General features: G+C 40.6%; 1 protein-coding gene across 4 annotated transcripts in view; it reads right to left on the reverse strand.

Annotated features, from left to right (window-relative positions):
• Positions 1-15,337, reverse strand: part of cul4a (cullin 4A) — a 30,230-nt gene extending 14,893 nt beyond the window's left edge. For 2 of the 4 annotated variants that reach the window (XM_053615350.1, XM_053615353.1), the window contains exons 1-14: positions 14,749-15,337; positions 10,675-10,790; positions 8,945-9,049; positions 8,271-8,339; positions 6,921-6,994; positions 6,660-6,822; positions 6,387-6,476; positions 6,140-6,222; positions 5,286-5,353; positions 4,482-4,600; positions 4,133-4,325; positions 1,781-1,885; positions 1,526-1,636; positions 572-657 (exon numbers count right to left, since the gene is read on the reverse strand). In XM_053615350.1, the coding sequence (XP_053471325.1) occupies positions 572-657; positions 1,526-1,636; positions 1,781-1,885; positions 4,133-4,325; positions 4,482-4,600; positions 5,286-5,353; positions 6,140-6,222; positions 6,387-6,476; positions 6,660-6,822; positions 6,921-6,994; positions 8,271-8,339; positions 8,945-9,049; positions 10,675-10,790; positions 14,749-14,881 (1,515 nt within the window). In that variant the 5' untranslated portion in view covers positions 14,882-15,337. Of the gene's footprint in view, positions 1-571; positions 658-1,525; positions 1,637-1,780; positions 1,886-4,132; positions 4,326-4,481; positions 4,601-5,285; positions 5,354-6,139; positions 6,223-6,386; positions 6,477-6,659; positions 6,823-6,920; positions 6,995-7,481; positions 8,250-8,270; positions 8,340-8,944; positions 9,050-10,674; positions 10,791-14,748 lie in introns of those variants that run through there. The other 2 variants (XM_053615351.1, XM_053615354.1) reach the window with 2 other exon arrangements.
• Positions 15,338-16,960: the final 1,623 nt, after the last annotated feature.

The raw sequence follows: 16,960 nt of genomic DNA on the forward strand, positions 1-16,960 counted from the left end.
GGCAAAATTGACTGGTATTTGGAGCTTTTCATTATTCCCTCCACCCTGATTAAAGCCCCAGTTCCAGCTGAAGAAAAACAGACCCAAAGTATGATACTGCTGCCTCCATGCTTCCCCATGAGGATGATGTTCTGGGGGGGTTTTTTGTGCCAAATATATCTGTTGGTATTATCACCAAAAAGTTCAAAAAATAAATAATAATAAAAAAAATAAAGGCTTCCGTCTTGCCACTCCACCCGTTAGCCCAGAGATCTGAAGAATTCACTAGATTTTTGTTATATGCAACCAGGATTGCCATTTTGACAGGGGTGTGTAGACTTATATATATATATATATATATATATATATATATATATATATCTCTACTGTATTTATGCATTCATAAAGGTGTTGGAGATCAGAGAAAACAGAAGTGTGTTTGGGGAACTCAAACTCTCTCATGACCCCTGTGGGTTTCCATTCGTCTAGCACATAAACGATACTGCAACACCGTCCCGAACCCCGATCACGATTTTCCACAAATTACAGGAACGGGATGATGGTCAAGATGAGGATTAAGATAAGTGTGTACCTGTTTGAACTGGATCATAATGTCTTTGGAGAGTTCCATATCTTTGAACATGCCCTCGAGCTTGCTGGTGAACGCTGCCCCACACTCTGCAAGAGACCACAACCGTACATCACGTCATGTCTGAAGACCATTAACCCAGTTACAGGCCCATTACTCTGCCTCACGTTAGTTATAAATTATCGTTATAATCTTGGCTCTTATTATTATTATTATTTTTAAATACACGATTTCTACAAAGAAACGATTATAAAATAAAGAAAAGCACTAAAATGGGTTGTAAACATCTCTACACGTTTACACCCATAAAAAATTCCAAGCGTCCTAAATATACATGATTACAGCATGTGAAAGTCCCAATGTCATTCCGCCATCCCAGATAACAGACTTCCACGTCAGTCTCTGATCGTTTATATCTCGGAGACGTGATAACAGATTTACGGCACGTTACTGGAACTCATCACAGGCGATTGGTTTAAGACTTACACGGCAAGCCCGGATTTCCCTAAAGTTTTGTTAAAAGTGTGTATATATTATTAAACAGAATCTTGTTAGTGATGAAATCTCACTGCAACTTTCACAGCCGGTGTGAAAATCTCCTGATGTCCGGAATTCCCTGTGTTTTAATTAACGTTAATCCTGGAGCGCACATTTGGGCATAAATATCTGCTTAGTATTCATGCAACAGCTTGAAAGTATCAGCTAATGTTGCACAGAGTGAGCGAGCACCACAAACACAGTCAGCTCTGGTGTTAAACCACAGCTGCTAAGAGACTTCCTGTTCACATACTCATGTGATACTGTGCTTTTTGCTTGTGCTCGGTGTTGGGAAATCGCCCGGTGGACTTTCCGCCCTTGACTACAGCTCGGGTCAGGGACATTTCCTTCTCAATTCCTGTCTAAACGAACGCGTTTCGCCGAGTTGATCACGCTAAAGCAGATACAGAGGGATCTTACCATGCTTGAGTTTGGACAGCATGGATTTCTCGGCATCCACAGAGGCACTTTTGCCCACCAGCAAGCGCTTCGCTAGGTCTTTTTTGTAGAACGCTTCAAACACGTCTTTACCTGTAGAGGAAAGATAAAAAGGTGCACTTTTGGAAGCAATTCTGGAAACGTCAATATATGCTAAGGAACAGATAAACATATAGACTACACATCAAGAGATCGAGCCGAGCGGTTTCTTTCCTAAATAAACGTTTAAACTATTACCGTGGATAAAGCGGAAGATAATCATGATCTTGTCGAGGATTCTCTCCAGCTCCTCTTCTGTGGCCTCTTTGTTACCGGCACGTAGTTTGGAGTCTACATATTTGGCTGCACAAAATGGAAAAAAAAAAAAATCACACGGAAGCGATGTGTATTTATCCAGTTTGCACAATTATCCTCAGCATGCATACATCAACCTCATGATGCTCATGTTTACAGCCCATGTTTCGGTATATTTATTGTCCTGTTCTGTGTATGCAAGGTCTTGCGCTCATCTCACACTGTTGTGTATTTGCACTTTGTGTCATCCTGCATACTGTTCTGTGTTGCACAACAGTCCTGAAGATTTCGTTCCAATGTATACAAGCTATACAGAGGAATGACGATAAAAACCCACTTGAATTGACTTGACGTTGCCTTGTTTAGTCAGAGTGTATTGTACGGTCCTGTGTATTTATTTATAGCGGGTGCGTTTCTACCCGTCTTACGTTGTTGCACTGTTTGAACCTGACCGGACCGGGTTATCAGATGTCCGAGCATTCCATAGATACTTTACTTGGCAAAACCGCGTACGACTACACAGCGACGTGCATTTCAATGAGTGCAGCGGAGACTTCTCGATAAAAGTAAGTGTGATGTTTCACAGTAAGAGCTCTTGCAAAAAAGTGTGACACTGAAACCATTCGCACACCATCAAGATGAGATCTCGAAACATTGCAAATGTAGTTTCTCTATATGTAATTCTCTATACTCAGATGCGTCGAACAAAGTTCTGGTTACGTCTGGCAAAAAGTGGGGGGGAAAAAAAAAAAAAAAAGAAACTGCACTTAAAGTGTTTGTTTAAAGTTAAAGTGTACAAATATGCTATAAGAAGAAAAGACGTACATTTTTCATGTTTCTTGGAAGTGTGAAAGAAACATTTTATGGGTTTTTCCTGACTGCCACACATACACTATAAAGGACTTCTGTCATGCACAACGATGGTTTTCTTTATAATCATGAGGCATGCAGGAGCTACACTGGGATTTTTGAGTGACCTCAAATGGGCCATAACCTGTAAAGCTGAGTCACTTCTTTAACTCAATTACATTTTTATTTGTATAGCGCTTTTAATAATGCACAGTCACAAAGCGGCTTTACAGAAAAAATGAATTATTACACGTATATCTGTAAAGCTGCTTTGTGCATTACACACATATATAAGTTATATGTTAATTATATATATTCAGGATCTAAATTTAAAACGAGCAAGCCAGAAGCGATGGTGGTGAAGAAAAACTCCCCGAGATGCTATGAGGAAGAAACCTTGAGAGGAACCAGACTCAAAAGAAAACCCTTCCTCATCTGGGTTACAATGAACAGTGCGATTATACATCATTCCCGTCTCTAACTGAATAGGACGTGGTCAAAAAGTACAATTGTGTAACCAGGAAATTCACTATACTTTTCACATAAAGTCTATTTTGTTGACTTTATCGACTTGTTTAACGCGGTTATAAGCTGGGACAGTCTACAGACCGAAGCGGGTTACGTTAACGACACTAGTTCTTAAATTAGAAAATAGAACAAGAAAAGATAATGACGGTTAACAGACTATTCCACTATTACGCGATGAAGATTATTATACTGATTAATGTAGTTTTAGTAATAATTTTCCCCAAAATAGAACACACAGAAAAGATCTTTTTCTGTTGCACACAGTACTGTGGGGTGTCAAAACCATTTCTCATTCTCACACTTTAGGTGCTTTCATTTATATTCGCATATGTAGTTGTGTAAGTATCTGTTGCTGCTGAACCAAACGTCCGGGGGTGAGTCGGATTTCATCCAGCACCTTCTACTGGGGGTGGAGTCTAACCAAAAGTACAGAGGGTGGACTCGGACCTGACCCAGCACTTCCTACTGGGGGTGGAGTCTAACCAAAAGTACAGAGGGTGGACTCGGACCTGACCCAGCACTTCCTACTGGGGGTGGAGTCTAACCAAAAGTACAGAGGGTGGACTCGGACCTGACCCAGCACTTCCTACTGGGGGGTGGAGTCTAAACAAAAGTCCAGGGGATGGAGTCTGTATTCGTGGCTGCTTTTTTTTGGTGATTGAGAACATGCGGATGCATGTATAATAATGAAGTTATCTAGGTTTTTTTGATGGATTTTATTCATGGATAATTTAAGAGACTGGTATAATTCAAATTCATTACAATGTCCTTTAACAACATGTACTAAAGAAAATCAGCTCATACACTATATAAAAACGGGGAAATCACTCAAACGGCTATAAAGCAAACGATGGACATGACTAATATAAATAGAGAACTGAGTGTTTTTACATGCCACATGCTCACTGCCACTCTTACCAATAAGCTCCGCTGGTTTGTTGGGTCTCTTGTTAATGAAGCTCTCGAAGGCCTCCTTCATGGCATTGATGAAGCCCTCGTTCCTCTGGAAGCAGGTGTGTGCTACGTTGTCCATTTTATCCTTAAAATCCAGCAGCTCCTGCACCATGTCCTTATCTTTCTCAGGAGAGCCAGCAATCTCACCACCAAAGCTCTGCAGGAGAAAGACCAAACTACATGGACAAGGGACAAAATGTGGCGAGAGCCAGTGGGAGCGCTAGTAAATGATGATTAGGCACAATTAGATCCCCCACAAACGAACGAGAATGTATGAAATGGGACTTTTGTGTGTGTGTTTGTGCGTGTGTACCTTGATGTACTCTCTCCAGAACTGCAGTAATACAGGCAGGCCACCCTTCACTTTGCTGAAGAGCTGGTACAGCAGAGTCAGCTCAGTCACACGGTTCTCATCCAACAGCGTGCTGAGACCTGAACAAGAGCGAGAGAGAAAGAAAGAGAGAACGAGAATTTTACGCGTGTATATACAGGGAGTCTGACTTTAAAACAATTATTATATATTTAATTATCTCCCTATTTATATATTGGCTATTGTGTTTGTTGTTGGTTATCATCTGTCAGCTTTCGTATCTGTACTAAAACTAGCTAAGTAAGCAGTAACTAAAGCACAGTAAACATTGTTAGTGGTTGGAGATGATGAGAGCAGCACTTTATTGAGTGAAAAGTCTGTTTAATAATAGACGTTGTCACAAATAGGGCTGGGCGATATATTGATATAATATCGATATCGTGATACATGATTATGCGATACACTTTTCTGAGATATCGTTGGTATGGCGATATTTTTTTTTACTAATTACAAGTTAAATGGTACTGACTGGATGTCACTGATTTCACATAATGTTTTAAAAACAACTTATTTGTCTTTGTGGGCATTAAAGAAAAAGGTATAGTCAAACTCAGTTTAACGTTTTGTTGGTTTTTGTTTTGTTTATTTTAATTCCGTTTTGCAGACAGTTTGTTAGCTAAATTATATATCGTGATACGCATCGTGTATCATAGAAACGTCTTCATACATCGTGATATGATTAGTTTTGTCGTATCGCCCCCAGCCCTAGTCACGACAGTGCAGAAGTGTACAATACTGTCAACATACCCTTCTGTAAAATGGCAGTCATGTGTTCACCCAGAAGCTGCTTCTCTACTGCAGAGATCAGGGGCTTCCTGTGAGGGAGAAAATAAGGGGCTTTTTAAATATTGGTTCTTGCATCTTCTATAATCTATTGCATAAGCTCTTACAGCGTAGTTGTTGTTTTTTTTGTTTTTTTTTAGCCTTAATTGTATCACATGAAATATGAAAAATATATTATGAAGGCTGTACAGAAAGTAAGGGTTTTGGCTCTACATTATTTTCTTATGTAGTTAATATCGTAACGTTGCTCAGAATTGTTAAAATACTTTCCCCCAGACATTCAGACCTGTATAAGAATCATATCCTACCTGTGCTGTTAACACAGGGTTTTATGAGTTTATACAGTGGAAAATCTTTGCATGAAAACATAGTCTCTGTTTTGAGATGTCTCGGCTCTAATCATCATGAGGTCTTTGTGATGGTTTGGGAACTCTTGACTGATATAACTCGTACGTGTGGTGGCCTGGGAAAACCTTTCACGTGGTCAAACTTTGTCTACTGGTTTCTGGCAAATTCTTTCGAATGTAAAGTGAGAGTTTTTTTGGCTCGAGACGCAGAGCATGACGACGATCGCGGGAAGTTTTAACAGAGCTTGTGGGTCTGTTTAACGTCAGTCTCCGGGAGATTTTGGCTCAGATGTGCCATCTAGTAAATATCACTTTCAGTCCTCCAGACATACATGCAGGCAAGTGTGTGAACAACTGAGCTTGCATTGCTACTGCTTCTGCGCGCACACACACACACACACACACACACGGTCATGTGTTGAATACAAATTAGCCTGAACTACTACCTGGACCTGCAGGGGTAGAACTTACTGAGTGCTCTGATCTAGGTAACTGATGACACGATCGTTCTCCTCGTCTAGGCGCCGTGCTACATGGTGCAGGTATTCAGGTACCTGAAGGAAACCCAAACACACAAAAGCACTTCGTAAAATGCAAATGGTACAGAGAGATCTTTCATACTGTGTATGGGTGAACAACTAAAATGGAAAAGTAAGAGCACACACACACGCACACACACACACACACGTGAACCATTTGTCAATCTGTTTATGCTTACATCTCTGTCTAACATCAGTCTCTGGCCCTCAGCTGCGTACAAGCGATCCGTCTCAACCAGAAACCTGTTTTCGAAAGACTCCTTATACACCTACAAAACAAACAATAACATCCAACACATCTCCATGAGATATAAAGTCAAGTAAGTAAATACCAGAGAATTCACAGTAATGACCGACAGGATCGCATCATCAGTCTGATGTTACGAAACTGTTCTCCCTGTTATTATGCGATTTATTACAAAACTACCAAACAAACAAATAATTAAAATCACCTGTAGGTCTGAGAGCATGCCTAGTAAGCTACGCAGGAGACTCCGATCCACAGTCTCGCCGTTCCTCTCTCGTTCAATTTGCTCCAAAATTCCCTCTACTGTACGACTCTGGACTGCACCGTCACCCACTATGTGTGTGCGAAACAGCTCCAGCCCTGTGTCCCTGCGGCGGGCGTTACAGAACGAGACACAACAGCCGTAAGGACAGACTTCAGACTGGCTTAAAAGGCTGCAAGGAGGGTTTCAGTTTGGTTGACTCACCATATGGACGGAAGAAGGGAGTTCTGGAGGACGTACGTGCGATCAAGGAAGAGGAAAATGCTACGGATCATGATCTAGAGAAAAGAATGGCATATGGCATACAAATTTGAATATACATCCACACAGGCCTGACCATCTGCCACAATGCAAGGATAGAGGATGTCCCAAAGGAACTCTTGACCTCTGTTTTCGGTTACTTTTAAAAGAGTAACATTCAAGACAAAATGAATACTGTAGATTACTTCATAATGATTTTAAGAATTTCTCTCTCTCGTTACACATTTTATATATATATATATATATATATATATATATATATAACACATACACAATTGTGCCCTAAAGTTTGTATATCCCTTGCAGAATCTGCTAAATCTTACTGTTAACAAAATAAGAGGGATGATAAAAATCCCGGTTTTTATTTAGTTCTGTCCTGAATAAACTATTTCACATAACAGATGTTTACATATAGTCCACAAGACAAGATAATAACTGAATTTATAAAAATTACCCCGTTCAAAAGTTTACACACGCTTGATTGTTAACACTGCGTGTCGTTACCTGGATGATCAGAGACCGTGTTTATGTTTTGTGAGAGTTCTTCACGAGTCCCTTGTTTGTCCTGAGCAGTTAAACTGCCCACTGTTCTTCAGAAAAATCCTCCAGGTCCTGCACATTCTTTACTTTTCCAGCATCTTCTGCATATTTGACCCCTTTGCAACAGCGACTATATGATGTTCAGATCCATCTTTTCACACTGAGGACGACTGAGGGACTCGTACACGACTATTACAAAAGGTGTAAACATTCACTGATGCTCAAGAAGGCAACACGGTACATTAAGAGCCAGGGGGTGTAAACTTTTGAACAGGATGATCGGTGTAAATTGTTTTGTTTTCCATTTAGTACTGCCCTTCAGATGCTAAATAAGATAGGTACATGTCTCCCAGAAAACAATATACTAAAAGTAAGTCCTAAAAGTAGACAAAGAGAACAAATTAAACAAATAAGACAAAAATATTATACTTGGTCGTTTATTTGTTGAGGAAAATGACCCGATGTTACATGTCTGAGAGTGGCAAAAGTATATGAACCTCTAGGATTAGCAGTTTGATCTGAAAGTGAAAATAGAGTCATGCGTTTTTAATCACTGGCCCAAACCCATAGAAATACAGGGAGCCGCAGCGCAGTGACCTTCAGGTACAGTATTTACAAGAGTATTGTGAATCTTACAGATTAGATTTTTGGCTTAATTTGATTCATATTCATGTCCTCGAATTGGCCAACCTTCTTCAAACGATCAGCTAACAAATCTAACACGTGTTATTTCTTTCTTTCTTTCTTACTTACTGTTTGTCTGCAATGGTCTTGCCAGCATCTGTTCATCCTCTTCAGAAAAGACAGACTGTCCAGGGAGTCTGTAAGAGCGGGTTAAGGTCTTCAACTTTATAAATACACCCTGTCATCAAAACATCTGGCTCACTGTCGAGCCTAGTAAGAGCTGACGATTTCACCCCAGCCACCAGGTCACCCGAGACTGCATTTTAATTAGTGTAATTTGATACTCTGGTGATTTATTGAGCATTTTCCATATTTATTGCATTGGATTTGTTTATATTTGTTGTTGACAGTGCAGGCTAAAAAGAACAAAATAGAAATGTCTTTTGTAGCCCGTGTATGCCTGGTAACTGACGAGACTGCTGCTGTTTATCAGAATTTAACTGCATTAATAAAATAAAACACCAGTGCGCTGAATCAGTTCTGGCTTTAACTCTGGAAAAGACCTGTCCTTCTGAATTACTGGTCAACTAGTAAGAAGGAAGAGCTGTGTAAGGTACTCCATAGTGAGCACGCAGTGATTGTGGGCCATGTGGTGAAAGTAGTGGTATGATGCCCCCTAGTGGAAGAGAGAACACACACACACAGGGGCTTTTTGTTTGGAAAGACAAAAGTGGCATCAGAATAAACATCAGTAAACTACATCGGTACTGAAATACGCATGCACCGAACCGCAGTAAAGGATATTCTCTAAACTGGTGGATCTGTGCTCGCACGTGATCCTCACACACTTGCCGGAGTTGTTTGTATAACATGGGCGAGACCTTATAAGAGCAAAGATTTTCCACTGCCTGAAGAAAAAAAATAAATAAAGAGAGAGAGAAAGAAAGAAAGATCATTACAGTTTACACAGTTCACAAATATCATACATCGTCATTCAATTCGACCTTGAATGTGTTCCGATTTCGGTGCCAGGAATTGCTGACCGTTACACGACAGTGTGCTAGAGCAGAATGTTTACTAAATTAGAAAGGACACGACATCCAGGCCAGCCACACGAACCTAACGCAGTACGTACTGATGTGATTCATTCCAGTAGAGGAAGCAGAAGATGGGGAATCGAATTAGGTTCACATCAACGCCGCACACTAGATATTCAGAAATCATTACTGAAAACCAGACCGAGTTTATCTCCGACAGACGGTGCTGCGGCTCTGATGTAAACGCACGCGAGCGCTTTTCTAAACATATTCCGCTAAACAACGCAGAGCAACTTTAAACATGAATCTAGTCACACTGCACTCTCAGAATTACCTTAACGTGCGAGGTGACAAACTATTAGCGGCCAGGGACTACTTTAACTATGAAATTCATTCCGTGGTTAAGGCTCTGGGTTACTGATCGGAAGGTTGAGGGTTCGAGCCCCGGCGCTGCCAAGCTGCCACTGATGGGCCCTTGAGCAAGGCCCTTAACCCTCTCTGCTCCAGGGGCGCTGTATCATAGCTGACCCTGCGCTCTGACCCCAACTTCCTAACATGCTGGGGTATGCGAAGAAAAGAATTTCACTGTGCTGTAATGTATATGTGCTAAATACAGACTCATTATCTTTTAAACATGTACATTCATACAGTATTTTAGCTGGAAAGCACACGAATGGTCTATGCTGATTTGCCCCAGGTGTGAATGAGTGTGTGTGTGTGTGGTGCCCTGCAATGGACTGGCCTCCCATCCAGGCTGCATTCCCACCTCACATCACATGTTCCGTGACAGACCAGGGATAAAGCACTTACTAAAAGGTGAATGAACGATTTACATGATTTATACGGTACATCGCAAGGTTTGGATTAAACCCATCCATCGCTGGGGGACTCGGTGGACAGGGGCACACTCAAATTCACACACTCAAACACACTACGGACAATTGAGAGATGCCAATCATCCTACAGTACAACACAAGTCTTCACCCAGAGGAAACCCCCAAAGCATGGGGAGAACATGCAAACTCTGTGCGCACAGGGCGGAGACGGGAATCAAACCCGGAGCGAACAGCCATCACACCCTGGAGGTGCGACGCAAACGTGTTCACCACTAAACCACCGAGCTCCCTGGATTAAACAAACTCCATTCAAATAACCACTAAATCAGCTAATAATGAGACCTCAGTAATAAATATAAATCTCTTTGATAAAGGTGTCCATTAATGTAACAATAAATAAATAAATAAATAAATAAACAAACACACAGACTCCCGGTTATGCTTCACACATCCCTGAACCCACTCCGAGAGCCACTGCGTCTCATTTATAAACAACGCTGAGACAGGACTAATCTGGAAGAGAGTAAAGCGCTGCTACGACACATCTACGGTTTAAAACAGGCCAATATGGCATACACAGTGGCTGGAGTCGTTCCTCCCAAATCTGCATTTCACTCAAACAGTTGTGCTCGTGTTTCCTCTGAGACACGACTACGTTACCTGATAAAGCTCCTCCAAGTTGTATTTGATTGATGTGCTGTTCTGGATCGCGCCGACGGCATCGCGCAACTTCAGCCACGTGTCCTCGGTGTAGGTTTCCGTCAGCTTGGGTCTGTCTGTACAACAACATCACACACACACACACACACACACACACACACACACACACACACACACACTTCAGAGGTAAACAGACAAAGGGGCCAAGTCTCTAATTCTTACATTAACTTACAGGTATAAGTGGTGGAAAGTCCTGAAGGGGATTATATACACAAAATTAAATTAACACTGAAAAGGAAAATATATATTTTACAACAAATTTTCAGATCAGCTGCTTGTTGTTTAAAAACAAACAAACAAACAAACCCAAAAACCCCACAAAAATACAAACAATAGCTGAGAAAAGTATACTGCGACGTCATTTCTCTCAATATCGATATTATACTGTCATATCACTCATCCCGTACTATCTTCATTTCATACGTCTGACTCTTTGCCTTTCTTAACCCTTCCCTTTTGATTTTGTCGAGGAATTGCGAAATCAATGCATTCCCCTCCCTTTCATTTCCCCGAGAAGCCATGCAGGTGCAAACGTCTTCACTTCTCTCTAAACCCAACTTGTCCTTCGTGGAGCTTAATAAAAGATTTGTGTTCGATAAGTGAGAAATAAAACGCGACAGGGTGGTGTGAAGTGTTACCTTTAACTGTTCGAGGGTGTTTATTCCTCGTACACCGCAGAGCTTTTCCCAATTAACCACTGCAGTTTTACATTTATTAATGAAGGTCACACCATGCTTTTTAACCACTTATAGTTTCATCTAAATGGTGTGGAACGTCCACAAGATCATTCCGGGTATCACTTACGGTATAACAGCTATAATCCGTCGTTTCCTTACCACACAAACAAACAAACCACAAGCTCTTCATCTGTCTCTCTGAAGACTCTCCCGCGGCAGAAAACTTACTGACTTATTTATTTATTCTAAGAGCATCCGCTATCCAAGTCCCTGTGAATGAGTCGTTACGATACAGTGCTGTGAAAATCCTGATTCCTTCTGTTTTTGTGTACATCTCATGCTAAATAGTTTGATTTTCAAACAAAATACAACAAAAAAACAAAGGCAACTCGAGTAAACACACAATACATTATTATTTAGTTTTTATTTATCTTACTGAAGCAAAAAAAAAAGTTATCCAACACCTATCACCCATGTGAAAAACTAATTGCCCCCTTAAACATAAAATCTGGTTGTGCCACTTTTAGCAGCAACAACTGCAACCAAACTCTTCTGATTACTGGAGATCAGTCTTTCACTTACTTCTAGGACTCAGACTTTACTCCTATGCTTTGGCTCGTTGTCTTGCTGCACGATCCAGTTGAAAACCGGACATTCTCCTTTAGGATTTTAATTTACTAAATAGGTTTAGATCGTCAAACGAAATAAAACATAAAATAAAGGCAACCTGAGTAAACACACAATACAGTTTTTATTTATTTATTTACTTTATTGAAGGGGGAAAAAGTTATCTTGCACCAATCACCCATGTGAAAAACTAATTGCCCCCTTAAACTTTAAATCTGGTTGTGCCACCTTTAGCAGCAACAACTGCAACCAAACGCTTCAGATTACTGGAGATCAGTCTTTCACTTACTTCTAGGACTTGGACTTACTCCTATACTTTGGTTCGTTGTCTTGCTGCATAATCCAGTTGTGTTAGAGATTCACCTTACAGACTGAAGACCGGACATTCTCCTTTAGGATTTTCTGGTAGAAAGCAGAATTCATGTTTCCCTCAATTATTGCAAGTTGCCCAGGCCCTGAAGCAGCAAAGCATCCCCACATCATCACACTGCCACCACCATGCTTGACCGTAGCTATGATGTTCTTTTTGTGGAATTCTGTGTTTGGTTTACGGCAGATGTAACGGGACTCCTGTCTTCCAAACAGTTCCACTTTCAACTCATCAGTCTACAGAACATTCTCCCAAAAGGTTTGAGGATCATCAAGGGGTGTTTTGACAAAATTCAGACGAGTCTTAATGTTCTTCTGGGTTTGCAGTGGTTTTCACCTCACCACTCTTCCATGGATGCCATTTTTGCCAGACTCAGGTCTTTCTGATAGTGGAATCATGAACAGTGACCTTTATTGATGTACGAGAGGCCTGTAGGTCCTTCGATGTTGTTCTTGACTCTTTTGTGACTTGCTGGATGAGTCGTTGCTGAGCTCTTGGAGGAATTTTGGAAGATCAACCACTTCTTGGAAGATTCACTAATGTGCCGAGTTTTTCCATTTGGAGATAAAGTCTCTCTCTGTGGTTCTTTAGAGTCCAAGAGACTTTGAAATAGCTTTGTAACCTTCCCAGACTGATGTATTTCAATCACCTTCTTCATCACCATTTCTGGAATTTCTTTCCATTCTGGCACTGTGTGTTACTGAGTAAGACCTTTTAACCAACTTCATGCTGTTGTAAAAGTTCTGTTTAAGTGTTGATGTGATTGAACAGGGTTTGCAGTGATCAGGTCTGGTTGTGTCTAGTCCAGCTGAACCCCATTGTGAATGCAGCTTCATAGATTTGGGGAATTAGTAACTACGGGGGCAAATACATTTTCACACAGGCCCAGTTGGTAGTGGATAACTCTTCTGCTTCAATAAATTACATTATCATTTAAAAACTGTATTTTGTGTTTACTCAAGTTGCCTTTGTTTTTACCTTCGATTTTTGTTTTAATTTCTGAAACAATTTAGTACGAGATATACACAAAAACAGAAGAAATACTTTTTCACAGCACTGTACAAACGATAACGACAAGCCTGTGATGTGTATTACAGCTGGAACCACTGTCAGAGCTGCTGTACCAGAAAACTAATCACCACCTTCTCACCAATCACAGAGAACCTTCACAGCTGTGCTATTAGAATATATGAAGATATGAATAAATATATATATTAGATATATGTACACACACACACACACACCGTATACACCATTACAAGTGTGCATAAAAACAATAGAAACCCTCAGAGAATTTGTAATGGGTTTAACGGAAGCTGTAATGGTCCCTGTGGGTATCTACTGGTAATTTGTTGCCTTCTATTGGTGGCATGCTATGTCTAGTGGATACAACTAAGGGGCAATAATGGTAATGGTATTAATAGGAATTGAATTGGTTTTGATGGAAACTGTAATGGTCCCTGTGGGTCTACTGGTAATTTCTTGCCTTCTATTGGTGGCATGTTATGTCTAGTGGATACAGACCAATAATGGTAATGGTTTTAATGGGAATGTACTGGTTTTAATGGAAACTGTAATAGTCCCTGTAGGTCTACTGGTAATTTCTTGCCTTCTATTGGTGGCATGTAACGTCTAGTGGATACCATTAAGGGCCAATTATGGTAATGGTTTTAATGAAAGCTGTAATGGTCCCTGTGGGTCTCTACTGGTAATTTCTTGCCTTCTATTGGTGGCACGTTACATCTAGTGGATACCATTAAGGGCCAATTATGGTAATGGTTTTAATGGAAGCTGTAATGGTCCCTGTGGGTCTCTACTGGTAATTTCTTGCCTTCTATTGGCGGCATGTTATGTCTAGTGGATACCATTAAGGACCAATTATGGTAATGGATTTAATGGTTATAATGGGAATTGTATTGGTTTTAATGGAAGCTGTAATGGTCCCTGTGGGTCTCTACTGGTAATTCCTTGCCTTCTATTGGTGGCATGTTATGTCTAATGGATACGGACCAACAATGGTAATGGTATTAATGGTTAACTGATGGTTTGTAATGGTATTTGTAGTGGAAACCATTAGAATTGCAGCAGGGAAGTCATATATTACAGAAAAGAAAAACCACAGTGTGTGATTATGATTTCTAAAAAAACCCAAAGCCCATGATCTTGTTATGAAGAACAGGCGTTAGATGTAGTATTAGCTGAACCTGGGTGTTTACAGTGTGAAGACTCTCAGGGTAACAGGGCTGACATTTAGGTGAGATTGCATAACGGTCGTCTTGGCTAATTCCGCTATGAAAACTTAGCTAGTTAGCTTTAGCACAGTGCAGATGATGTGTTTACCTTTGAAGTTTTTAATCACCAGCTTCTTTGAGGTGCCGGATTTGGAGCTCGGGCTTTTACTCACTCCATTGCTGTTTTCAACCAGAGCTGAGAAACCCGCGCTCCTGCTCTGTCGGGACTCCTCTGCCATCATTTACACAACTTTCTCTTTTCTCTTTCCTCTGACTAAAGCGACGCGTCACTGTTGTGTTTTTCTCACTGAGAACGGTTCGCCTTCTTCAGTCCTTGAACGCGCTTCGGTGTGTTTACGGCAGGAAGCGCTCCAAGCCTTTCACTGACAAAGTTGAAGCCGAGAGGAACTCCAGCTCAAGTTAGCCTGCTAGCTGAGTTAGCACGGCAGCTAGCTAAGTAGGTAAAAACAAAGCTGTAAACAGGGTAAATAATTACAAACAGCCGCCGGTCGCACACGTCCAAACCTTATGTGGCGTTCTGGCTCGGTATCTGACAGAGAGAGCACACGGAATCCAGGAGAAAGCGCACAGTGTTCATAGTTAACGGCTAATTTTCCCCCAAACACCACAACAAAATGGCCTGTATATCAGGGTTGCCAGGGTTGCACAAAACATTCCTTTTTACCAACCCTACTCTATCCTGCAGCAACTGGAATAAAGTTGGTGTGACGTTCGATATTGGCGGATATGCGGAAATTAAGGGACCGTCTCTAAAGTTACATACGATATTGTTAAACACGTTTCTAACTTCAATAGCATTTGAAGGGAGTGATGTACAGTCACACAACCAACTGGAAAGTGCTCATCTAGGTGTCAGGGACGATGCACACCTTTTAGATTTTTGATATTTAACAAAATATACTATTAAATCATATATAAATATTGCCATGTATTTTATTACTGCACGGGCTCATACACAAAATATACCATAATTTAAAGCTCAATAGCATTTGAATGGCATGATGTACAGTCACACATCCAACTGGAAAGTGTTCATCTAGGTGTCAGGTATGTTTTGGTATATTTATAGGTGTTGGTATATTTATCTGATAAATATCACAAATCTAAAAGGTGTGCGTCATACCTGACACCTAGATGAACACTTTACAGTTGGTTGTGTGACTGTACATCATTCCCTTCAAATGCTATTGAAGTTAGAAACGTGTTTAACAATGTCGTATGTAACTTTAGAGACGGTCCCTTAATTTCTGCATATCTGCCAGTATCGAACGTCACACCAACTTTATTCCAGCTGCTGCAGCATATGGGGCTGGAATTAATCCCAAATAAATAGATTACGATCCACAAATAAATGTAGAGATTTACAAAAAGGAAACAAATTCACGAATGCGTTGAATGAGATCCACATGTATATGTTAGCAGTTTCACAAAAATAAATTAAATGGACAAATTAATAAAATGTATTATTATTATTATTATTATTATTACAAATATGTTTTTACGTCACAAACACAACTCTTCCCTGCATTCATTTGAGGATTTTGAAACATTTCTAGTTTCAAAATCCTCAAATTAATGCAGGGAAGAGTTGTGTTTGTGACGTAAATCCACCCACCGTCTACTCAAGCCAATTGGACAACCGCCGCATTGTGCTGACCAATCGTAGCGTGGTCTCGCTCCAACCAATCATGTTCCCCACGGTCCCCCATGAAATCAAAATGGACATTTTGTGGGTTTTAGTATGAATATGTCAGCCTTAAGTTTTTCAATAAGCTAGTGTGCTCAAAAACTATGACAAAAAGATGACAAAAAGACACATTCAAAATGCTCTCTCTCTCTCTCTCTCTCTCTCTCTCTCTCTCTCTACCACCAATGAGGATCAACAACTGTGATGACATCATTCTGCACTTCAGCTTCTCATCAGATTTTCTGTCCAATCAAATGCACTCTAGAATCTGAAGGTTCCCATCAGCTGTTAACCATTAAAACCATTACCAAATGGTTTCCATTACGTCGTAGGACTTATTAAAGATGTAGATCCTTAATGGTATCCACTAGACAAACAGTCTAGTGCCACCAATAGAAAGCAACAAATGACCAGTAGAGACCCACAGGGACCATTACAGTATCCATTAAAACCAATACAACTGCAATTATAACCATTAAAACCATTAAAAATATTAGGGTTTCTATTGCTGTTTTCAGCAAGGGGGAGCCGTGTGACTGCCTGTGGAATATGTATGTGATCGTGCCCTGTGATGGATTGGCACCCTATCCAGGGTGTACTGTGGCCCATGCTC

Source organism: Ictalurus furcatus, chromosome 26, assembly GCF_023375685.1.
Source record: "Ictalurus furcatus strain D&B chromosome 26, Billie_1.0, whole genome shotgun sequence".
Taxonomy (NCBI): Eukaryota; Metazoa; Chordata; class Actinopteri; order Siluriformes; family Ictaluridae; genus Ictalurus; species Ictalurus furcatus.